The following is a 25,901-nucleotide window of genomic DNA, read 5'->3' on the forward strand; positions in this document are numbered from 1 at the left end:
TCTTGTTTATTTGCAAAGAATATACAGAAAGCTCTGTTTCCCTGAACAGATGAGAGGTAAACAGCAGGTGGTCTCCTTGCCCACAATTTCCAAGCAGGTACTAGCTAATGTGGGAGTCCAAATACTGGACTAGCTGGACCATTGGCTAAATGTGTAATAGGATCCCGGTTGCAATTTTAACCACGGAGAGGCTACTGGGTCTGCACAATGGACTGAAATTAGACCATGAAGTAAAGAAATGCTGGAAGAAAGTCCCAGTCCTTAAATTTCAACAGGTGTATTAGACATTATTGTAGGAGGGTCTTGCAGACGTAAGCAAAAGTGCTATGGGATAGTTCACAGTTATTGTTAGCCCACTTTAAAGATAGGAAAAATGAGACAGAGAGATTGTGGGTGGGGTTTTCCAAAGTGTCTAAGTAACTTAAGAGGCCAAGTGGTGCTGATTTTCTATGGGACTTGTGCTTGTAAATCACTAGGTACTTTTGAAAAGTCCCACTCTGTTTGGCTTAGGCACCTTGGTTCAGTGGATCAGGCATGAGTCCGGGACTCAGGTACTTTTCTCCATAATGGTGCAAACAAGATGGAAGCATTGTCCTCTATACTGGTGTTGAAAATCTCCAAACTCATTGTTCAGGGAGACTTCAGCGTCCATGTCAACATGGACTTGAATGTAAAACTCACCCATCATTACATTAATTTATTGCTTGCTTAGGACACTCATTGGTCATTGCTGGCTCAACCCACACAGCTGGCCATACCTGACACACAGATTTCAACCTAGATATTGATAATGTTGTTTCTGAACTTAGGTTTTGCTCATTGATGTTACTTTGTTGTCCTGCTCCCCTAACAACGCAGGGTTTTGCTTCCAGAAAAATCTACTGACCTGAATCAAGTTGTCTCCCCCCGGGTAGCCCCTGGGAACAGCAAACATCTCAGCATTTTACACTCCAGAATATGTCACCGAGTGGTGGAAGATTATTAATGTGTTTATTGAAATGCTCTCAACAAAACCTGGACAAGTAATTGAGTAAGTGAGATCAAAATCGGGCTTTGACCATTGATTAAATCAGATTGCATTTAACAGGACAATTTTGCTCCCACCAATTTTTCCATCTTGGCCCAAAGATAAATGGGAAGCTCACTTCCTAGTGTGGAGAGGAAAATGCTTCCCCCTCCTACTCTGGCAGATATAATATTAAGATCCTCGTTGCTTTGTAAGGTGGGATGGAGGGACTAGACAAAGGACATTGGAAAGCCAAAAGAGAGAGAAGTTTCTCTATACAGAATATAATGATGCCCTCACTCTACTGGATTTTAAAACCAGTGATTTCCTGTTGTAGTTTCCTTTGTGTTCCTGTATATGGCCTATCTGTAAATATAATTGACCAAATTCTCAGCTGGTTTATATTGGCATAGCTCCAAGTCAATGAAGCTATGTCACTTTATAGTGGCTGAGGATCAGGCCCCATAAGAATGTCTCCGCCCAGCCTCACCCTTCATTCTCCCCCACACACTAGTACGGTAACTTACTGTTCCTCAGATTTAAGATGAGCAAATCTGCTAAGAAAGTCTTGTGACTTGCAAGCTTTGCTGAAAAAAAATAGCAATGATCGTTTCAGCATGAAATATCAAAGGTATTAGGAAAGTTTCTTTAAATGCAAGTGTATTCCAGTCCTGGAGCGCAGGATAAGCTCAGTTACTTCATTGGGAGGTGTAGTCAGGTCAGGTGAGAGTTCGAAGTGGAGGAGGGTTAGGGCAAGAGCCACTTTCAACTCAGTCATGGCAAACTGCTGCCCGATGCAGTTCCTGAGAAGGGAAGGAAAAACACTCAGTCTGTACGGGAGATTTATGGGCTAAGTCATTAATGGTCTGACTCAAACCCACCGGAGTGTAAAGAGAGGTACCTGCTCTAGTGGACAGGGAGTGAAAGGGACTCTGGGTTCCATTACTGACTCTGCCACTGAGTCACGTCCCTGTTCTGTACCTCAGTTTCCCCTCCAAGCCTTTGACTATTTTGATTGTAAGCTCTTCCAGGCAGGGTTTACTGTGATGACCGCCACCTTGACTGACACATCGAGGACTGACTCGGGGACCTCCAGAACTAAAAGCATGAACTCATACAGCTTGAGATAAATACCTGGGCTCTCTAAGTGGGATTGTAACAGACGAGTAGCTTCTGCAGATTGGGCAGAGAGGGGAACGTCTAAACACTCTCATCAGTGGTTATCCTGCCTCTTCCTATGTGTATGTACAGGTCCTAGCATAGCGGGGCCCTATAATATTGGTTAGTGCCTCTAGGTACTACTGTAATAAAAATAATGTATTTATAGTCAATGGACTTGGGATCAAGCACTAAAGGACAATCTATGATAATCATCACTTCTGAGAACAATTAGTGGTACATGAGGTAATTTTCTCTCTTCTTATTGTGGTTTCTGGATTTCTGGTTGTAGGTTTCACACAATTAATTAATTAATACGTCACCGTGGTCCAGCAGCAAAGGGCATAAAGGCGAAGGAATGCTGATCAGACAAGTTGTCTTGTGAAAATCTCTGGGGGTCAAACACCTGGAAGAAAAGATCACTTGTACTCTAAAGACATTTAGTGACAAAGCTACTGTGTTCACACAGCAAGGTCCCATTTCTTCCCTCGGCTAGTTAGATGATCCCCCATCTTCTCTGTGACTGAGGGTACAATTGGGCCCCATTCTGCACTGACTGGCATCCAGGGGTAGGCACCACCATGTTGCACGATGGACACTTGACAAAATTATCAGACTGAGTGACGGACAATGGCGGGGGGTGGGGGTTATGTCATTCAGTCATCATTCAACCTGCAAAATAACACACAATTTTCCATACTGAAAAAAAACAGTAACCTAGTTTTTTTAATAATAGTTAATAATAGTTAATAATAATAATAAATTCAACTCACTTTAGTGTTTTTGAATGTACCTCACCACTGCAATCAATATTTTTTTGTGGGATGGTTCATTGAAATAAATATTCATCCTAAAATCATATATCCAGTGCATTGTTGCCACTACTTTTTTATTGGTTTCAGAGTGGTGGCCGGGTTAGTCCGTATAAGCAAAAACAACGAGGAGTCCTTGTGGCACCTTAGAGACTAACAAATTTATTTGGGCAGAAGCTTTCATGGATTAGAACCCACTTTATCAGATGCATGGAGTGGAAAATACAGGGGCAGGTATAAATACATTAAAAGATGGGAGTTGCCTTACCAAGTGTGAGGTCAGTCTAACAAGACAATTCACTTAACAGTAGGATACCAAGGGACGAAAAATCACTTTTGAAGTGGTAATGAGAGTGGCCCATTTCAAACAGTTGACAAGAAGGTGTGAGAAACAGTAGGGGGAAATTAGTATGGGGGAAATTAGGTTTAGGTTTTGTAATGACCCAACCACTCCCAGTCTTTATTCAGGCCTACTTTGATGGTGTCCAGTTTTCAAATTAATTGCAGTTCTGCAGCTTCACGTTGGAGTCTGTTTTTTAAGTTTTTTTTCTTGAAGAATTGCCACTTTTAGGTCTGTTACAAACAGACCCCCAACCTGAAGCAAATACTCACCAGCAGCTGATCTCAGTTGCATTGGTGTCAATCCTGAATAGCTCCACTGAGGTCCATAAATGTATTCTGGATTTACACTGGTCTGACCGAGAGAAAAAACTAGCCCTAAGCCTACATCCGAAACAAACAATCCAATAAGGACCTTCCGCATATATAGAGACCAGACTGTACTTTTAAGGCCTGGCCCAAGATGCTGGTGGTATATAGTCGCACTGCCCCAACGGAGGGTGGGGAGGGATGGTGTAGCAAGTTCCTTCCATTGTGCCCAGGCAAAAAGAAACTAAACATCACAAGAAGCAAAGGAACGTACCTCTGGATCTTTCCATACCGCGGGGTTTCTGTGAAGCGCGTAAATGTGCAGAGACACTAAGCTACCTGGTAAGAATGAGAGAAAAGATCTCTTGAGAAGAAAATCACCTGCTACAATATTTTCTTTCCATTTATATTTTTGTATTCCTGCCCCACCACACGATTACTGATACTCGGAAGTTAGCCATTATTGATTGGCTGACTGGTTCTTTGTAATGCCATCAAATGGCATATTTATTTGTTTTTCCTAAAGTTAAGTATTTTAGGAAAACTTGTCAGAGCGGCTACAAGCAAGAGTTGGTGGACGCACTCTGAGGCCACCATAAAAATTGTTGTGAGAACCCCTGGCCTAGCGAGTTATTCCCCAATTTGTAGTTGATTTTTATTTCCTAAGTGCAGTACTTGTCTGCATTGAATTTCATCTCGTTGATTTCAGACCAATTCTCCAATTTATCAAAATCTTTTAAAATTCTACTCCTGTCCTCCAAGTGTTCGCAACCCCTCTGTCTTGGTGTCAGCTGCAAATTGTATGCGTACTCTCCCCTCCAGTATCCAAGTTGTTAATCAACCATTGAATAGTAGGGGACCTGGCATAGACCCCTGTAGGACCCCACGAAATATGTCCTCCCAGTTGGACAGTGAGCCATTAATAACTACCCTTTGAGAACTGTCTTAATCAGTTGTGCACCCATCTTGTAATAGTTGCATCTAGACCACACTTGTTTGTGAGAATGTCATGTGGGAATGGATGAAAAGCCTTACTAAAATCAAGATATATCAAATCTACTGCATCCACCCTATCCACTAGGCCAATAACCTTGTCAAAGAAAGAAATTAAGTTGGTTTGGCATCATAGTTTAATCATTTGTTCCAGAATTTTTCCAAGTAGTCCAGTCTGTTGTTTCCTTTTTTAAAGATAGGTGCTATGCTTAGCCTTCTCCAGTCCTCTGGGACCTCACCCATCCTCCATGAGTTCTCAAATATAATTGCTAATGGTTCCAAGATTGCATCGACTCTTTAAGTCCCTAGAATGAATTTTGTCAAGCCCTGCCAAGTATGTCCAGTCCATCCACCCAAAGTATTTTTACTGGTATGCGGACATCTATTTATTCATCTATCTAGGCATGTAAGTGACACTCAGCACCACCTTGTCTGAGTGACCTACAGGTCACTGTATAAATGGAATATAATATAATAATAGGATAAATGGAAACACAGAAGACAGCTACAAGAATTTGAAAAACGTGGCTTCTAGTGAGAGATTTACAATGTTCAATCTACTTAGTTTATTGAAGAGAGGGTTAAGAGATAACATGGTCACAATCATAGAATCATAGAAGATTAGAGTTGGAAGAGACCTCAGGAGGTCATCTAGTCCAACCCCCTGCTCAAAGCAGGACCAACCCCAACTAAATCATTTTAATTTCTCCTCTCTCATTTGTAAGGCCAGGCTGTGAATGCATCCCTGCAGAGGAGCCCTCCTGTTCACATACACAAACTGCTTAGTCTCAGTCTTCTCTTACATAGGTGCTATTCCTAGACAGTTCTGGATAAAGTCCACACATGCTGTACCAGGTTAAGGTCACCCTCTTTATGGGGTTTGGCTTAATGGTAACACCAATTACAATGAAGTGACATAAAACTAGGCATTTTCCCTAAGCCCAGCTGTTCCGAGTGTGTCCTGCAGGACCGCCGTGGCTCTGCAGTTAGTTCCCTCTGATCAGAGAGTCACACCCCACTTCTTACGCCTCTCCGTGGAGTTAGCAAGCTGCACTTGTCCCAGTACTTTAGATCTTACTCAGCAGCTTAATGTAGGGTGCTAACTCCTGCCCACATGGTAAGTCAGATGAAGAGTTCTTCTCTCTTTGAGTACATAGATCTTGTCAGCTGGCAAAGCAAACTCATCCACCTCCTGTGAGTGGACCAGAGCATTCCCCACATCCTCTGGAACTAATGTCCTTCCCAGTCCCTGACTTCTTTTTTTCCCCAGTCACTTTATGATCAAAGTGCCATCGTTCCTTGCAGTAGATCGCTGTGGTCAGAGGGATATGTGAAATATGGCTGAGACACCTGGCTGGTGATTAATTAATGACTGTGACAGATATAGATGCAAGGAAAAGCTTCCTGGATTTTTAGTTCAGCTGAGACTGTTAGACCATCTCTGTTTTGTGTGATGGCAGAATATTTATCCTAGTCCATTTTGGTTATTGGTGCATACATTGGGAACCTTCTCCTTCTGATAGTGGAGTTGGGTATGAATGAAAATCCCAGGTCCAAACTCCCTGACTTTGAGGGTACGACTACGCGCATCTGGAGATGTGATTTGTGGCCTGTGTACACATACCCGTGCCAGCTTTAATCTAGCTAGCTCACTACAAATAGTAGCGAGGACATGGCCGTGCGATCTTCAGCATAGGCTGCACAAGCCCACCTGATGCCAGGGGTACGTACGCACTTATACAGCCTGCACTGCAGCATCCTCACTGCTAATGTTAGCACGCTAGCTAGGTTACAGCTAGCCCAGGGATGTCTACATGAGGTGCAAATCACACCACTGGCTGCACTGTAGAGGTACACTGAATCAGGGGCACGGAAGTGGCTGGAATCAGAACCTTTAACCTGATCTAAATTTCATGGCTTGCTCTTCTCTGTACAAAGGGCCAAATCAGAACTTGTATCAGACACCTCCCTTGTCCACTGCAAACGTTGCAGGGTTCAGAAACTAAACCAAGACTCAGATTCTTATTTCACTGCTTACCTTCCTAACTAGAGTAAACCAAACTCTGGAGTCAAAACCCCTGGAGCTTTAGAGGCTTTCTTAATCCTCATCCAAATGTCATCGCTTGGGTCCATAATTAGCTGATACACACACATATAATGCCCATTAGCTACTATATATAAAGTTGCACCCCTTAAACTTATAAAGAACACAGGAAAAGGGATAGAATCAGACCTTCTGGCAAAGTCCTCCCATCGAAAAATGTGACTGGTTGGTTGAGTTGTCGATACACTTGAGGTACCGGAGGGTAAAGGCGGAGGCTCTCTTTAATGCACATGGTGGTGTAAGGCATGTTACTAAGGTCATTCCTGAAAAGAAACCAAAGATATGTCTGAACATGGGAACCTCCTCCCCAATGCAGAAATACAAGGCTGCCTGCACAACCTGTTGTTTCTCTAGGTGAATCTTTTAGATTGCAAACCCTCAAGGGAATCTACAGTATAAAAGAAGTTCCCTCTTGTCCTCTTCAAATGGAAGGCTTCTGACTAAAACTGGGAAACGCTGTTCTGTTTTTCCATACCCAAAGAGCAGTGAGGCCTAAATTCTGCTCTCACCAGCACTGTGTTCAGCCAGTTGCGTAGCTAGGGGGGTGCAGGGGAAGCAGCCGCTTCCCCTCAGCACATTTTCCAAAAGCGGTGCCTTAGTTAGGGGTTACCATGGCGCCAGCGGGCAGGGCCCACGCTCCGCTCTGAAGCTTGGCCTGCTGGGCTGGCGCTGGGCTCCTGCAGGCAAGGGGGGGAAGCACAGCTGGAGGAGCCAAGGGGGGGGCAGCGCGGCCGGAGGAGCGAGGGGGGGGCAGCATGGCAGCCCGCAGCGCGGCCGGAGGAGCCATTGTGGGGGGTGGCGCAGCCGGAAGAGCCAAGGGGGGGCCACTGGGGTGGCACGGCCGGAGGAGCCATGGGGGCGAGCACAGCCGGAGGAGCCAGCCAAGGGGGGGGCACGGAGCGGCCAGAGGACAAGCCAAGGGGGCATGGCCAGAGGAGGAGCCAAGGGGGGGCGCCTTTTTAACGTTTGCTCCCCCTGCTTTTAGAACCTGGCTACGCCACTATGTTCAGCTGGAGTAATGCTACCAACTTCAGTGGGGTTCTCAATCTGTAACTCAGTACCCGATTTCCAAAACCAGGATCAGTTACTTATCTGATACCATGGTTACAGCAGCTCAATATTCTTTCATTACAATATATTTAATGAAAAATGGCTTTTTGATCAAAATGAAAGTTTTTGAGGAAAAATTTTTATGGGGTGACCAAAACGAAAAGTGTTGATGAAAATCTATTTTTTTGTTGTTGAAATTTTCTGTTTTTTCAAAAGCAGAAACTAAGGTTTTGGTACACATTCTTGGGTTTTAGCTCCTGAAAACAAAAATCTTTTACTGACATTTCTTCAAGATTTGTTTTCGTTTTGTCTTCAAAAATCAAAACAAAATATGGGAAAATTTGAAAGTAATGTTCTTAAATTTTCCATGAAAAATGATTTGCATTTTTCAACCAGCTCCTGTTCTCTTGTCTCGGGAACTCTATTTGGGACACCCACAATGTCCTAGTTTTTCACTTCATCCATATCAGTCTGTTATAAAGGGCTTAAAACAGCCCAGGAGACAGCTGTGGCTGGAGGCAAGCAGCCCAGGCTGTGGCCACGCCCCAATCAGGGCCCAGCTGGCCCTTATAAGAGGGCAGTGGGCTAGGAGCAGACAGACCGACACTTTCTCTCTAGCCTTTCAGAGGGAGGGGCCTGGCTGCTGGGGAGCGTACCTGAGTAGGAGCAGGGCTGGGGGAAGGCCAGAGAAGCTGGGGAGCTCCAACCTAGAAACCCCCAAGGCTGCCGGCCTCCTCTAAAGCCAAATAGGTACTGGGGTTGCAGAGGGCAGCCCAAGGGTAGGCAGAGGCAGCAGGTCCAAACCTTCCTTGCTGGTGATGAGTGGCTTATATACTGCAGTCTGCCCCAGTGAACAGGAGCTAGATGGGGACTGGGCAGTAGCCATATACTGAGGTGAGGTGGGGATAGGAGTGGGGGGTTCCCTTGGAAGGAGGGAGACCCAGAGACTGTGGGGTTATTGCCAGGGGGCAGCACCCCAGTGGAAAGGGGCACCAGAGTCCGGGAGGGACACTGGGCCCAAGGGTAGCGAGACACCAGCCGACAGAGGGCGCTCCAGAGGCTGGAAGCTAATTCCCTGAGAGACCAGCAGGAGGTGCCACAGGGGTGAGTCTTGCATCGCTACACAGACATTTGGATTTTTTAACAACTTACAAACGCTTTGTCCAAGACTTATTGCTACATCAGGTACCATTTGTTCTGTTTTTACCAGAAGTCCCAGTCCAGTGGAACAAGCGTTCAATGTAATGAATGCTGTTTGCAGTGAAAGGAAAAGTTAAAAAGCGCAGGTGCAATCAAAGCTGTTCTTTTGCTCAAAGTGCATGTTTAACAACACTCCTTCAAGGTTACACAAGAAACTCATTCAGGGCACTAAGTTACTGGGAGGGAAAGTCCTCCACTCTGAGACATATGTCCATGTGGCTGTGGAGTCAGAAGTTAGAAGTAGGTGAGATTAGTACACATATTAAAAAAAATATGTAATTTGGATGAGTATTTCACAATTCCAAAGAATGTCACCACAAAAGAGTCTGACTTTTATGTTTGTTTTTAAAATGTGGTCACCTTGTCCCTCTAACATGATTGGACATCTTAGATGTTTTTTGATCAAATGCATCCTTTGTAGAGCTGGTAGGAAAATTTCTGATGAAACCGAGTTTGATTGGAAAATGCCAGTTCATCAAACCTACAATTTTTCACAAATGCGATTTGGGTTCAAAGAACATTTGCTGAATCTCAGGCAGTTATGTTGGAAAACTACTGGGTCCCTGCCAGGTGGGACTGCCCTTGGAGACTGCCCTGGGGCTAAGGAACTCATGCTTTTGTAGTCTGCAGCTCTGGAGCAGCCCCACCATGCCAGGACTTCTAGGCTCTCTGTTGTGGAGCTAGGAGCTTGGAAGCCTTGGAAGACCCGGATAGGGCTCTCAGATTCTTACCTTAGAATCAAATGAAGTAAAAATTGTAAATGAATCAAACTGTACCATAGAATCTCTAAGGATAGAAATTCCATGCTCTAATAAGAAGAATATAGCAGTAGGGAGCAACTGGTCCTGGAACCCACCAGAGGAGAGGCAATTCTTGATTTAGTCCTAAGTGGAGCACAGGATCTGGTCCAAGAGGTGAATATAGCTGGATCGCTTGGTAATAGTGACCATAATATAATTAAATTTAACATCCCCATGGTGGGGAAAACTCCACAGCAGCCCAACACTGTAGCATTTAATTTCAGAAAGGGGAACTACACAAAAATTAGAAAGTGTCAGAGGGGTAGCCATGTTAGTCTGAATCTGTAAAAAGCAACAGAGGGTCCTGTGACACCTTTGAGACTAACAGAAGTATTGGGAGCATAAGCTTTCGTGGGTAAGAACCTCACTTCTTCAGATGCAAGTAATGGAAATCTCCAGAGGCAGGTATAAATCAGTGTGGAGATAACGAGGTTAGTTCAATCAGGGAGGGTGAGGTGCTCTGCTAGCAGTTGAGGTGTGAACACCAAGGGAGGAGAAACTGCTTCTGTAGTTGGATATCCATTCACAGTCTTTGTTTAATCCTGATCTGATGGTGTCAAATGTACATTGGCCAAACTGGACAGTCACTACGCAAAAGGATAAATGGACACAAGTCAGATATCAGGAATGGCAATATACAAAAACCTGTAGGAGAACACTTCAACCTCCCTGGCCACACAATAGCAGATGTAAAGGTAGCCATCTTACAGCAAAAAAACTTCAGGACCAGACTCCAAAGAGAAACTGCTGAGCTCCAGTTCATTTGCAAATTTGACACCATCAGATCAGGATTAAACAAAGACTGTGAATGGCTATCCAACTACAGAAGCAGTTTCTCCTGCTTCTCCTGAGTTACTCCAGATTTATATTCTCAGATTCCGCACATGCCTAAAATTTAACTTGAGATGTTCACAAAATTTCAAACTCCCATCCCGAGTCTTAATGTGTAATGATTAAAAGCAGAGTCTGGAACATTCTTAAGTCTCAGCATTAGCTGACCCAATCTTCAAGGGGAAGCAATGTGCAATAAATGAGGTGTCTCACCATTGAATGGTCTCTCTGTCTCCCAGAATCTCCTTGATCTCCTCCCTGCATCTCTGCTGGTGCTCTGGGTGCAGGGCCAGGCAGTACAAGAGCCAGGAGATCCCAGTTGCTGTGGTGTCATGACCCCCAAACATGAAAGTGTCTGCCTCAGCACGTAGGTCTTCATCAGGTAATCCGTCTCCATTTTCATCCTAATTTTAGAATAGAAAAAATTTGCAATTAAACCTCATGCTTCAGAGTTTAAGACAATCTCTAAGTATTAGAGATGAGGATAAGACCTAATGTGGTGGGCAGATTATCCCACATCTGCTACTGCAGGGTTCTTACAACTTCACTTGAAGGAGCTGGCCACTGTCAGAGACCAGACTAGATGGGCCTCATGTCTGATCCAGTGGCAGTTCCTGTGTTCTTTTGTTCATGTTCTGCATTCCAACAAGAACCCACAATATGTGTATGTATAGACAACCGTCTGAGGAGTTGCATATCAAGAATTAATCAAATCCAGCCACTTAGACACCCTGTGGCCACATTGCTGTGAAATGAATTCACATAGGTGGAACTTGAGAAAGTTTCAGGAAGAACCAATTTTGGTGTGACATCAGGCGGTGCAGGTCTGGGTCAGACAAACACAGTCCTTTTAGCTAGAGCTGTGTGCATAATGGATTATTCAGTTCTCTTGCAATTCTGAAAAAAGTGTTGAAAAATGATTTCATGATGAACCAAAACCATTTTTTTCCCAAAAAATTTTGGTGAATTGAAAAGTTCAATTGAATGAAACATTTTTGTTACAACAAACTTGAAATATTTCATTTAGATTTCAACCGTTTTTAAATATTTTGATTGACTTTATTAAAAAACAAGTACATCCAAACAAATTCACTCCTGGTATGAGACTCAATAGGACTTGTGCCCATTTATAGCATGTTTGAATTTGACCGATTGCATCCAGACATTCCAACCACACCCAACAGCCAAAAAGATTAGAAAAGGGAGTATTTGGTGAGGAAACTGCAGTCAGCAATGCTCAGGTATCTGCCAATGATACTTAGTGAAATGTGTACATGGTATAGCGTAGTTAGTTCATGTGTGTTCTTCAGGACTCACCTTGGCACATAAAAGAATATCCAGAAAGTCAAGGCGCCTCTTCTTCTGGATCTTTTCGAGCTCTCGTTCATCCTTGAGCCACTCCTTCCTCTCCTTGATCACCTTCTCTAGGGAAAGAAGGATCAACATATGATTTAGTTAAAATGTCACTGATTCACTAGTAATTCAATCACCTGGGAAGGCAAATGGTGGAAGCCCCATCTCTAGATACATTTAAAAAAGGACCAGTCAAATCACTAGAAAAGAGAATACTTTGCACCTTTCAACAGAGAATCTCCAAGTTCTTTACATTCAATATTCTCAGAACTCTTCTGTGAAGTATGTACGTTATGTGGTATTTCCCCCTTTTCCTGGGTAAGTAAATTTAGGGCACAGAAGTATTAAGTGATTTAGTTTCAAGGTCACATGAGAAGTCTGTAGCAAATGCAAGAACATATCTCAGATCTCCTGACTCCCAGTCCTGTTATAATCACAAAACCATCTCATGGACTAGATCAATAGATTCTCCTCTCCTACCTTTTTGTTCCAGGACCACTTAGTAAGAGAAGGATTATCTCATGGGTCATATTCCCATCCCATTGCAACATTCAAATCCCACCACTGCCTGATTCTCATCAGATTTCATTCTGCAGATTGCCAGGCAGGTCTCTGTGGACTGATTGTACTCCCAAGAGTGCCGTTTGAGAACCATTGAATTAAATGACATAGTACTCTAGATTTCTTTCTTCTCTGATTCCACTGTATGATTGAATTAATGGACCAGAATGTGGTGTTCGTCTGGTCAATGGAGTTTCCCTAAAGTATAAATTTCAGGACCCAGGTAATCTGAGGAACATTCATGGTCTTTACCACCACATACCCCCCCATTTTTTAATCTAATATTTTCCAGTATGTCTCCCCTGCCTGCCCAGAAGGCCATCCCTCTTAAGAGACCCAGTATCTTGAGCATGGTTAATGGCTCAGTTGTACAGATGAAAGTCTTGAGTCAAGAGAGGAAAGAAATACCTGTATGACGATGGACTATTCTGCAGGCATTCCGGAAGCGACACCCAGGAGGACTGAACCAGTAGATGAGATCATTGTGGTATAGAAACGTCCTCGTTCTCTCTTGTACCATGGCTGTGAGCTGACGTATAGCTTTGAGAAATGTATTCTCGCTAAAGGGAAGACAAAAAAGGGCAGTTTAATGTGTTTTAATTTTGGCTGTCGAGCAATTAAAAAAATTAATTGTGCTTAATTGCACTGTTAAACAATAATAGAACACTATTTTATAAATATTTTTGGTTGTCTTCTACATTTTCAAATATATTGATTTCAATTACAACACAAAATACAAAGAGTGCAGTGCTAACTTAATATTTATCTTTTATTACAAGTATGTGTACCGTAACAAAACAAAAGAAATAGTATTTTTCAATTCAACTAATACGAGTACTGTAGTGCAATCTCTTTATCATGAAAGTTGAACTTACAAATGTAGAATTATATAGAAAGAACTTGCATTCAAATATAAAACAATGTAAAATTTTAGTGCCTGCAAGTCCACTCAGTCCTACTTCTTGTTCAGCCAATCGCTCAGACAAACAAGTTTGTTTACATTTGCAGGAGATAATGCACCCCGCGTCTTGTTTACAACGTCACCTGAAAGTGAGAACAGGCGTTCTCATGGCACTGTTGTAGCCGGCATCGCAAGATATTTACGTGCCAGATGGGCTAATGATTCACATGTCCCTTCATGCGACAACCACCATTCCAGAGGACATGTGTCCATGCTGATGATGGGTTCTGCTCGATAACAATCCAAAGCAGTGCAGACTGACGCATCTTCATTTTCATCATCTGAGTCAGATGCCACCAGCAAAAGGTTGCTTTTCTTTTTTGGCAGCTCGGGTTCTGTAGTTTCCGTATCGGAGTGTTGCTCTTTTAAGACTTCTGAAAGCATGTTCCACACCCTGTCCCAAATCAGATTTTGGAAGGCAGTTCAGATTCTTAAACCTTGAGTCGAGCGCTGTAGCTATCTTTAGAAATCTCACATTGGTACCTTCTTTGGTTTTGTCAAATCTGCAGTGAAAGTGTTCTTAAAATGAACAACATGTTCTGGGTCATCATCTGAGCCTGCTATAACATGAAATATATGGCAGAATGCAGGTAAAACACAGAACAGGAGACATACATTTCTCCCCCAAGGAGTTCAGTCACAAATTTAATTAACCAATTACTTTTAACGAGTGTCATCAGCATGGAAGCATGTCCTCTGGAATGGTGGTCAAAGCATGAAGGGGCATACGAATATTTAGCAGATCTGGCATATAAAAACCTGGCAAAGTCGGCTACAAAAGTGCCATACAAACACCTGTTCTCACTTTCAGGTGACACTGTAAATAAGAAGTGGGCAGCATTATCTCCCGTAAATGTAAACAAACTTGTTTCTCTTAGCGATTGGCTGAACAAGAAGTAGGACTGAGTGGACTTGTAGGCTCTAAAGTTTTACATTGTTGTGGTTTTGAGTGCAGTTATGTAACAAAAACAATCTACATTTGTAAGTTGCATTTTCACAATAAAGAGATTGCACTATATTACTTGGATGAGGTGAATTGAAAAATACTATTTCTTTTGTTTAGGATTTTTACAGTGCCAATATTTGTAATAAAAATAATATAAAGTGAGTACTGTACACTTTGTATTCTCTGTAATTGAAATCAATATATCTGAAAATGTAGAAAAACATCCAAAATATTTAATACATTTCAATTGGAATTTTTGTTTAACAGTGTGATTAAAACTGATTAATTGTGTCTATTTTTTTTAATTAATCGCGTGAGTTAACTGTAATTAATCGACAGTCCTAGTGTTAATTAAAGAGGGACATTTATGCTACCTCAGTGCAACTTCATACTTTCTCACCCCCCGTGACCATGGCAATTTGTGGATATTCCTTGCTTTTATTGAAAATCCCAGCCTAAATTGCTTTCCCAAAGTCACACAGGAAGTCTCTAGTACAGCCAGATATTAAACTCAGAGCTCCTGAGTTTGAGTCCAGTGCCTTAAAGGCAAAACCACTGTTCTTCTCATACAGACCTGTTCTGGCAGTTGCTTTGATAACTGAAGGTGCATTTCAGCATGCTATCTAAAGCCATCAAGCCAACGTCCTCAAAGATATCCAACGACTTGTCCTTTGTTATCCGCTTTTCCCATTTATCCTAATGTAAAAAAGAGAGGTCAGGATTCATAAAGCAAATGGAATTTCTCAGATCACTAAAATCCCAGCCATCATCCTTTGAATAATTTCTTTGTCTGTAAGATCCAAGATTCATTTGTAATCTGTGCAACGTTAGGGGTATGGCGTAGATGTGAAGAAACGGAGGATTTGTGGTTGAATTAGAGAATATCTTTTAGAAAGACAACCAATCTTGATTTAAAGATTCCAAACAAGGATGAATTAAACATTTTCTTCACTAATCTGTTCCAATAGTTGATTATGACTCACTCTTTTATGTATGCAGTGTAGTTGTAGCCATGTCAGTCTGAGGATATTAAAGAGACAAGGTGGATGAGATTGGGTAGTTAAGGAATTACCATGAAAGTTAGACAAGGTGATGTAATATCTTTGATTGGACCAACTTGTGTTGGTGAGAGAGCTTGTCAGTCCAACCAAAGTTATTACCTCACCTACTTTCTCTCACTCTTTTATGGCAATTCCTTAACTACCCAACCCTGCTGATACGGCGTAGCTGATTTTAATATCCTGAGTCCACTGTTTTGGATGCCCCGCCGATACTTACATTCAACTTGTGGAGTGACAGCATTAAACAAATTCCATTCCATATGTTATTCATAATACTTTATTCGTGTTGAGAGAGGCCAAGTCTACACTAGCATTATGTGTGCAAAACTTTTGCCATTCAGGGTGTGAAAAAACACCCCCTTGAGTGGTATCAGCTTTTCCAGCATAAGTACTTGTGTGCACAGCGCTATATCAGTGGGAGACGCTCTCCTGATGACACAGCTACCGCCGCTCGTTGAGCTGGTTTTATTATGTTGACAGAACAGCTCTATCCTATTGGCATGACACGGCTACCCGGGCGATCTTACAGCAGCACAGCTGTATCGGTACAACTGTGCCACTGTAAGCTTGTAGGTGTAGACAAAGTGTAGACATGGCCAGAGACACGATAAGTGAGGAATTCACTGTGAAGCAGTAATGTTAATGGGGCCCCACCCCTGCTCCTCTTGATGCCACTGACTCGGGTAAGAAGACAGGGTTGGGAATGTACTCTACTAGGCCACTGCTGGATGGAGTCTAGGGCCGTCCCTAAGACTGGCCCACATTGGTACCCAGATGTGATTTATTTCTAGGATGGAAATAGGGAGGACCATCTCATGCCAGCTTGTCTCACTGTATCGAATGAGCATAACGTGCAGCTTGACAGGCCTTACGTTTCAGTGTGGGAAGGGGAAGGTTCAGAATGACGACTGTAGCAGAGGGTTACCTACCAACATCACTTTGGTAGAATCCGCCATCAGCGACACATACGATTTCAAAATATCATTATGAAATGCAGGAGTCAGCAGTCTACGGTGTTGGAACCACTTTGGTCCATGCAAAACGATTAATCCTTTCCCTGAGGAGGGAAACACAGAGTTTTAAGCCTTCTGGATTGTGGCAGAGGGTCTGGACTTCTGTCCATAACTTACAGCTCATGACAAAAGAAATCAGACTGCTTAGATGGGCTTAACAAAAGGCATCACCGAAACAAGATAAACCCAGATGATCTGGGCTGTGAAAGGTGGAATCTGGGCTTGTCTACACTATAAGTTATATCAGCATAACTTAAGTCTCACAGGCGTGTGAATAAACCACCCCCTGAGCAATGTAAGTTACACCGACCTAAGCACCGGTGTGGACAGCACTATGTTGCCGAGGTGGTTTTATTATACTGATGGGAGAGCTCTCTCCCATCGCCATAGAGTGTCTTCACCAGCTGCACTATAGCTGCATCTGTGCAGATGAGCAGTTGTAGCACTTCTAGTGTCGACTAGCCCGAAGAGACGGTGTTATGCCCTTGAAAGACAGCTGTTAATCGAAAAAAGAGTCTTTGTATTCATAATGGTTTATCTTGGAGAAAATGCAAACCCCTGGTGTGTGTGTACAGAGCTGGAGAAAACTGGTTTGGAAAGCAGGGGTAGCTGTCCTAAATAAAGTATAAAGTGGCCACAAATACATTTAGGCCAGGTCTACACTTAAAAAAATTGCATCTTCACAGCTGCATCAGTGCAGCTGCGCTGCTGTAGCACTTTAGTGAAGACGCTCTATGCCGATGGGAGAGAGCTCTCCTGTTGGCGTAGTTAATCCACCTCCGTGAGCGATGGCAGCTCTGTCGGTGGGAGAAGCTCTGTCTACACTGGCACTTAGGTTGGTATAACAATGTTGCTCAGGGACGTGGATTTTTCACTCCCCTGGCGATGTAGTTATAGCGAAGTAATTCCTTAGTGTAGCGATGGCCTTAGGCTGGAAGTTGAAAGGTGGTTTATAACCATCAGAGAAGTGAGGTTCTGGAACAATGTCCCTATATGAGTTGTGGGGACAAACCACTTAACTGGTTTGAAGATGTAGCTTGATACATTTAGGAACAGGATTATACGAGGGGGTTGCCTGCAGTGTCTGGGGACTGTACTTGATGACCCAACCAGTCCTTTCCAGTCCTATGTTCTATCTCCCTACTAGCTTTTAGGATTCTAGCTCAACAAGACCACGGACTTTATTTGCATCAGTCAATCACCCTTGTGCAGCCATCTCTACTATTTCGGTCTGTTGTTGTGCATATAACTAGTCTTATTTAGTTCACCTAGATATACAGTGCCTCTCACAAAGCATCTAAATGCTAAGCAACTAAATTGTGTGTGTGGTGACAGGGGGGTGTATACGCTCTACAAAGCTACATCCTATCCTGTGCCACCTTTGTGCTCCCATTTCTCATGGAGGAGAGGGCAGGATTCCCTGGAGATCTTTGGCATGGCTGTAATGCACAGAGCATACGTCAGGAAGATGGTGTGCAAAGATGGCTGAAGGCTCCCTTTTGCTTTGGCCTGAAGCTGGGGCCCTTGCACGGAGATTTCTTTCACTGACTGCTTTAACTTGTGCTGGCCTTTAACAGCCACAGGGAGGCAGGATTAGAGCTCCTGATTCCCAGCCTGGTGGTCATTGACGTACATCAGGACTTCTCAGCCAATGAGAATCAAATTAGAGTGGTCCATAGTGGGGTGGTGGAAAGCAGCAAAATCTCACGGCTTCTATACCCTGGGAGGTTAGGAAGGGGCAACTTGCTCCCTCACCTTGTTCTCCTGATGCTCTCATCCCATCCCTTCTCTGGCCCCCACCAGGTCCTGAAGCAGCTGATTCCTTCTCTCCCCACCCACACAGACTCAGCTGCAGGGGAGGGACAGATAAATCTTCAGTACTGGGTCTTTGAACAGGTGGAGTGAGTTTCACCCCATAAGATCTCTTCCTCTTGTATTAATTTAGATGGAATAAAGGGGCCCAAGAGCCAAGCATGTTAACATAACCCAGTCATGGTCCAACATTTAACAGTTTCAAACACAGTTCAGAGTTTGGTGTGCAGAAACCCCAGCCTCCATAGTACCAGGGCAAATGCACCATTACAAACCCTTTTAACCCCTTAGTAAATATACTGGGAAAGAATTAAAAACAGTTCAAGCATTTGAAATGTAAAGTCTCAAGTAAGGCTTTCATTGTAACCACATCCCTTGTTCCCTTTCCCTTTAGCTGGAGAGAAGCTTTTAAGAAGGACAAACACCCTTGTGAGACAGTCTCTTACATGGTACCAAAGACGGTAATAACTGTCCTTAGGGGGGGAGAGAGAAGTTAGTTGAAATGGCTTGGAGCCGATCCTATTTCCTAGAGACAAAACAAGAGAACACCCAAAAGGGAAAGGAAAAGAACAGCAAAGATAGACATTGCAGCTTCTGTCTCTGGTGTTGACTTTTACTTGCAACCTCAGTGCTGAAAAAGCCCTAGGTGATAAGATTGTACGCTGCACCTCTCAGAGACCCGGCAAACACATACTAGCTTTGGGCTGTTTCGGACATTGCCATTAACTGCCTTTTTGGTCACAGGCTCACAGCAGTGTTTCAAAGCACCCATGATTGGCTGACTAAGCCATAGATTCATAGATTTCAAGGCTAGAAGGGACCACTGCGATCATCTATTCCATGGGTTTTCAAACTTCATTGCACTGCGCCCCCACTTCTGACACAATGGGGTCACACTGGAGCCCAGAGACGCAGGAGAAAGTGGGGGTGGCAGGCATGATGGTAAAGCTCGTCCTTTCCCCCTCTTTCCATCAGCCATCATCACACTAGGTGGCTTTTTCCCCAAAACGTCTTTCTTTTTAAGGACCTCAGAAGAGCCCAGCCCTTCATTATTTCATCCACCAATTAGGCCTAGTCTCTGACACAAAGATTTTGGTCCTTTGATTTCTAGTCCTCCACTTCTCTTGTTTACCAGGCATGATCTGAACACAGCCCTTGAGTTATATCCAGAGGCCTTTTTGTGTGGACTAGTTCAGTCTCTATCTCCCTTTTGCACCTTTTCCCATCAATGTTTATGGTTCTAGGTGGTTGTGACACTTTATACATTTCTGACTCAGTTTTCACAGTTGGGCTCATAGGTCGGGTAAATTTGTACACCCAGTTATCCCAAGAGAACTGAGTTATGTAATGTGAGAGCCAAAAAGCATACGTACCAGTCCAAGGGACAAAGAAATGATAGAAGTCATCAGCCTTTGGATCTGAAAAATGCACCAGAGATGTGTGTTTTAATGGAGACAACTCTGCCTTCTAACGCAAGCTATGTCAGTTAAATCAAGGGGTCATGCAGGGTGGTAAGTTCTCACCCTCCCCTGACATCTTATACTTCAGTAGGAAAAAGCAAAGCATTTACATGGAATCCATTAAAGGCTAGATTGTGGCTTTTAAGCTCTGGTGGGTGGTGGTAGTGCAGATCTGCCCTGCCCCAACTGGAGGTTGTGCCATAAACAGATACAGTGGTCAGGATTCTCACTGCTGCTCCAATAGCCTACATATGCTGATAACAGCCTGCACGGAGCTGGGAGAGTATAATCTCCATGAAGGGACTCCACTGGGCATTATCCTTGTCCCTCTCCTGCAACCCCCAGTTCATGGGGTGTGCCCTGGGGCAGGGCTGTAGCTGGCACCAGCACACCCATTCTGGCTTCCACCACCAGCCATACAAAGCCCTGGGGACGACTGCAGAATTTACACCAGAGGCAATCTTGGTCGCTGGAGCAGCCCATAATCAGGAGGGCAGAAATGTCAGTTCCAGCCCACTTTGCCTCCCTTGTTCCTGGGCACGTGGCCCAGAATCTCAGGCAGTTTCTCCCAGCGCTGCTGGCAGGGCTGGGGAGGAGGCGAGCAATCTGACAAGACAGGCGGGGGGATGGGAGCAGAAACAAGCCCTACATTTAGATCGATGTATAGGGAAAGGTCATTGGACATGAGGTCGGGTTGGGACAGAGGTGCTTTTATCTCATGTGGGCAGGTGATTTTATCTCAGAGCTCAGATGGCAGGGTACACCTGGCCACCACTCTTGAGAGGACTCTCTTCTGCCTCTCACCTTCCTTCAGAAGCAAAGTCCATCAGCTGAAGGGGCGTGGAAGGCACGGGGTTAACAGTCCTCTTTAGAGTCACCGAGCAGCTGTGAGCGGGCAGTGTGTGCGCAGGTCCAATAAACCTGCGGCTGCCAACACAGAAACAGTGCAAATGTTCTCCCCTGAGACCTTCAGCACCAACACCACTTGAATTAAAGAAGCACCTCCTTTGGCTGTGATGAAGGAGAGTCATATCCTCACAGAAGCCAGCCCCAAGAGGCCGATATGTTCACACAAATTAACTCAATGTGCCACGCAAGCTTCCACCACGCTGCGCCTCAGAGCCATTGGCTACAGGGACAACCTCCAGAGGAGAAAAGGGTAATCCAAGCCCCATGGCTAGTCAATCCAGGGCTGAACTGAGACGACCGTGTCCAGCTGGGGCCCCTTTGTTGTCAGAAAGCTCTTCAGAAACCGGGCGGGAGTTCGGAGAAGAGCAACAGAAATGATGTATGGGGGTCATTAAGGAAGCTCAAAACAGCTGGATACATGTGTCTTAGCTAAGCAACAACCAGCAAGGGCCAAATGGTCTTAAAATATGTAAACAGTATAAACCACAAAACAGCAGAGGAATTATATGGGGATGCAAGTTGGGAGAGGGGAGGTGTGGTGGGGGAGGGGGTGTAGGAACAAATAGGATAAAATGAGTAAAGTGAAAATGTAGGCCCAGATACTCAAAGATATTTAGGCACCTCACTGCCAGTGAAAATCAATGTGAGTTAGGAACTTAAATACCCTTGTGGATCTGGGCCTTAGGCTGTATTTCAAACAAATGTTTCCTGACAGTTCAAGCTTTGAGCCTGTAAAATACACAATAAGAAAGAGATACCATGGTGACGAGGGCCATGTAAGCAGATAGAAATAATCTGGCATTGGCAAGGGGATGGAGTAGATTATTATGAGGGTTTTTTCTTTCTTTATCATCTATGGTATTGGTCTATCTTGTTTAGGGTTTCTATAGCACCTCAGGACTTCTCAGGTATAGTCAGATTCAGCAGAGTTGCCAGGAAGTGCAAACTGCATTTGTTCACTGTAGACCCCTACCCATTAGCTATTGGGCTGTCACCACCAATCCAGTTCATGTAAACCACTAAACTTCAGAGGTGGAATCCTGGCCCCATGACTTCGGCGGGTCCAAGATTTCACCCTTTACTGCGGTTCAGATTCTAGCTGCTAACCTGTAGGTGAAAGATTCTGTCTCCCACCATTACCAATCTCCTAAGCCTGCCGTTTTTTCTGACACCACTCTGCTCCTTAGCACATGGTAAAACAGATGCTAGGAAGTGGTATTAGGCTCATCCACCGAGCTCAGAGCTAGTTCATTGCTTTTAGGTAAGTGAAGCAGCAGGACCTGCTTTCCATGTGTAACCCACTGGGCAGCTAGTGTTGACGGTCCCCCTCTGGGTCTGAGGCACAGAGGATACAAGTACAGACACTGCTAAGGAGTCAGACTCTTCAGCTTATGCTGTAGCGGCTCATTCATTTAGCCCTGGAATTTCTCAGTTCAGTCTCTGGTATGTCAGCCAAGGTGGCGGCCGTCACACGGGCAATTTGCTGACAGACGTTTTGTGTTCTTAGAAGACTATGCAAATAATTGCAAAGGGTAAAATTCACTTCCATACAGGGGGTTTGCACCTAGCCTCTGCACAACTTAACTTCCATTTTAGTCTGTTTGGAGGGTCTCATAACCCTTGGCTGGCCCTCTGCGCATGAATGAATTTTGTTGTTCTGAGTTCACTTTGGTTTTTAATTGAATCTTGCAGTGCACACCTACACTGGGATCACTGAGGAAGATCAAAACAGCTGAATATGTGTTAACTGCAAAACAGGAGAGGAATTATATAAGGATGCAAGTTGGGGCGTGTGTGGGGCGAGGGGTGTTAATAGGTAGCAGCAAATACAGTAACTCGTCACTTAACGGCCTCCTGATTAATGTTGTTTCAAAGTTACATTGCTGCTCAATTAGGGAACATGCTTGTTTAAAGTTTTGCAATACTCCCTTTTAACATTGTTTGGCTGCCTGCTCTGTCCACTGCTTGTAAGATTCTGTGGAAGAGCAGTGACTTCACAAGGGAGCATTGCACAAGTTCCTTTTGTCTGCCTCTTCCCCCTCCTCCCCAGCGCTTTCCCCACTGCCAAACAGCTGTTTGGCGGTGCTTAGGACTTTCTGGGAGGGAGGGGGAGGAGTGGAGACGCAGCGCTTCCCCACTGCTCCCCCTCCCTCCCAGAAAGTCCTTGCTCCTTTCCCCCCGTCCCACCAAAGTCCTAAGCAGCACCAACAGCTGTTTGACGGCGCTTAGGACTTTCTGGGGGGGGAGGGGGAGGAGTGGAGATGTGGCACTTCCTTGGAACCTAACCCCCCGCATTTACATTAAATCTTATGGGAAAATTGGATTCGTTTAACATCGTTTCACTTAAAGTTGCATTTTTCAGGAACACAACTACAACATTAAGTGAGGAATTACTGTAGTTCTATAACAAGGCTACAGATTTCAAGATATCAGCACTCCACTAAAAGTGGACTTTGGTGGCAGGAACACTTAGCAACAGTAATCCTAAGACGATTTTTCCTTTCATAGTTTTGGCCCAAGCAAGGGGACATGGGGGCGTCATTTTAGCTCCCTGCTTCAGGTGCCAAAATGCTGTGGGCTGGCCCTGACTTTGGTGGCAGGAACACTTAGCAACTGTAATCCTAAGAACTCAGAAATAAAGTTGCATGTTCTCACCTCCTCTGCTATATACGGCCTTGGCGTATTCGGGGTGGTAGATATTCAGGAATCCTAAGAAACCTCCAAACCATACAGAGTGAGCACATGGGTATTTCTCTGCCCAAGATATGACCTTGTTGAGTTCTTGATCTTGAAGCTGTAATGATTTTTTACAAAGAAAAAAAATACCGTTTAAGGAGAAAATAAAGGCACAGTAAGGGATGGTCTCGTGGTTAAGTATTGATAAAGGTTTATATTATAGTAGCACCTAAATATATCAGGATTGGGGCCGCATTGTGCGGGGAGCTGTACAAACACAGAAGAAAGGCAATCCCTGCCCTGAAGAGCTTAGGCACTGGACTAAGACGCAGCAGACTTAGGTTAATTCACAGCTCTGTTATTGACTCCCTGTGTGACCTTGGACAAATCAGTTAACGCCCCTGGGCCAGTTTCTGATAGTCTGAATAGCACCTTCCCCATCCCACCAATTGTTCCCATTGATTTCAGTGGCTGTACTTGTGATAAAGTTATTAGTCTACCTAGGAAAGATCATTCCAGTCTGGGCCTCTGTATCTCAAATGGGGATAATATGATTTTCTTTCTCCTACTGTTTGCCTATCTCATCTACTTCGATTGTAAACTCTTTGCAGTGCCTGGCACAATGGGGCTCTGAACTAAAGAGAGGTCTATGGGTGCGGCTATAAGAGAAACAATAAATACAAGTATTAATTAACATGATTCACATCAAGGGTTGCCAACTTTAAACTCGTACAAACCCAAACACCTGTGCTCCACCTCCTGCCCTGCCCACACACACACACACACACACACACACCCCAAAATATTCAAAGCATTAAATGTAGCGAGATCAGTATGAATGGTAAAATAGAGAGGGATATGAATTCCAAAACCTGGGAGGTAAAATTCCAGCTGGGAATTTTAGCTCCCCTCTGATGTAAGACCCCCGAGAAAGCCACTGGCAGCTTCTGATCTGTCTGTGAGACTTGATGCTGATCCTTGTTACAGCAGAGCCTTGCAATATTTTGGCCCAAGTTTTCAAAAGTGGCCTCTGTTTTGGGGGTACCTCCATTTTTGGGTGCCCAAGAAAGATACCTTGAGCCTGGTTGAATTGGGTTGAGGGTGCTGAGCACCTCTGAAGAAATCAAGCCCTAGATATTTAACATTGAGCACAGAAAAATGCAAGCTTTCCCCCTCCCCCAATGATGACAGTGGCCTTTACCATTCACACACAAAATCACTGACATCTCCCCATTTCTCTGCAATTACGGGACAGCAGGGAAGTGTGCTGAGATTACCAAGACTTCATTCGTTTGTGACACACGCTCCGACACGCTCCCTAATACATTATCAAGTAGTATCATAGACCGTACCTCATGGGCATGGCCATAGAGCCAGTGCCTTGGCGGGCCTGGGAAACAATCTAGGGCTTTGAGCAGTTGCTGTCTCCTCCGACACAGCTGGATCACTTTCAGCAGCACATAGGTCAGGCAAAACACAGCAGCCAGATAAAAAATCCGATAGATGTCCACATGCAGCCAGGCCCAGGAGGGCCCCATGCTGTCCAGCACAGATATCACGGTGCCGTCAGCCTTTGTCTCTCTTGCATAAGCACTGAATTCACAATCTACACACACACACCTATCCCTGTGTGCAGTGGGAGCTGGAGTGAAAAGCCTGAGCTGGACTGCCTCTGAGATATCCGGTTACAGAGCCAAACTGCCCAGATGGAAACTGTAAATGTCATGCGACCTATCAGCGATCACACAGGCATGAGGAGAAATGCTCAGTGGCCAGAGGTAAACTGATAGCAGTCCAGTCCTGAACCCATCCCCACAACACACGAGTAAACAGACGGACTTTGCAGCATGGTCTGAAGACCAGTTCATTCATATCCTGTTAAACCAGCTGGGGAAGTGAATTCCAGTCATTATTTTTACATATAGCGAGAGAGACCTTTGTATGTATTTATATACACACACACATACAGACATGTATATAAATAATATAGGGGGGCTGATAACCTCAGTCAGAGGTGGTGCTATCCAACCCTTCCCATTATCAGACCATTTTCAGTTGCTTTACTGAAACTGTTTGGGCTGACATTTGCCATTCCAGTGTCTGCCTGCTGGTCGCAGGCAATGTGGGGGAGCGACCTCCCTGTTAGAATCAGGGAACAAGACTCAGATCCTAGGGAGCGGGGAGCAGTTTGGAAAAAGGAACCAAGAGGAGAAGGAAGAGAATCATGTACTTGTAACGATGCTGGTTCTGGTGGGACCCAACGGAGAGTGCCAATTCAGGACAAATTGCTTAATCAGGGCAGTTACAGCCCAAGGCTGGGGGTCCTTTGCACACCAAGGCAAACCAAACCAAACAGAGAAGACTTTGGTTTTACCCCACTGGCTAACCATAAGACACACAACAATTCCCTTAGACACTCCGGTTTCCCAGTATCACCACCAGTGCCACTTGTTATGGGGACAAATGGTTATGAAAACCAATACCCCAGTAAAGAAAAAAGGTTCTCCCGATTCCAAAGGACCAAATCCCAGACCCAGGTCAATAAAC

The 25,901-nt window shown here is 44.3% G+C and overlaps 1 protein-coding gene across 1 annotated transcript; it reads right to left on the reverse strand.

Moving 5' to 3' along the window:
- On the reverse strand, window positions 1-25,002 carry LOC128841674 (cytochrome P450 4B1-like). The gene is made up of 12 exons (XM_054036936.1): window positions 24,707-25,002; window positions 23,334-23,472; window positions 19,683-19,727; window positions 16,414-16,541; window positions 14,998-15,119; window positions 12,925-13,076; window positions 11,920-12,026; window positions 10,816-11,006; window positions 6,851-6,984; window positions 3,899-3,963; window positions 2,488-2,570; window positions 1-1,809 (listed from the first exon to the last, which is right to left on the reverse strand). Exons 1-12 carry the CDS (start codon window positions 24,890-24,892, stop codon window positions 1,641-1,643), a joined length of 1,521 nt encoding a protein of 506 aa, XP_053892911.1. The 5' UTR covers window positions 24,893-25,002; the 3' UTR covers window positions 1-1,640.
- Between the last annotated feature and the right edge of the window lie 899 nt (window positions 25,003-25,901).

Source organism: Malaclemys terrapin, chromosome 8, assembly GCF_027887155.1.
Source record: "Malaclemys terrapin pileata isolate rMalTer1 chromosome 8, rMalTer1.hap1, whole genome shotgun sequence".
Classification (NCBI taxonomy): Eukaryota; Metazoa; Chordata; order Testudines; family Emydidae; genus Malaclemys; species Malaclemys terrapin.

What these genes read in the sequence shown, in the direction of transcription:
- LOC128841674 (XM_054036936.1), bottom strand. Translation starts at nt 24,892, where the DNA reads ATGGGGCCCTCCTGGGCCTGGCTGCATGTGGACATCTATCGGATTTTT. An exon ending in ATTCTACCAAAGTGATGTTG is followed by an intron (nt 15,120 to 16,413) that starts GTAGGTAACCCT and finishes TTTTTACATTAG; the next exon opens with GATAAATGGGAAAAGCGGAT. An exon ending in ATATTCTTTTATGTGCCAAG is followed by an intron (nt 11,007 to 11,919) that starts GTGAGTCCTGAA and finishes TTCTAAAATTAG; the next exon opens with GATGAAAATGGAGACGGATT.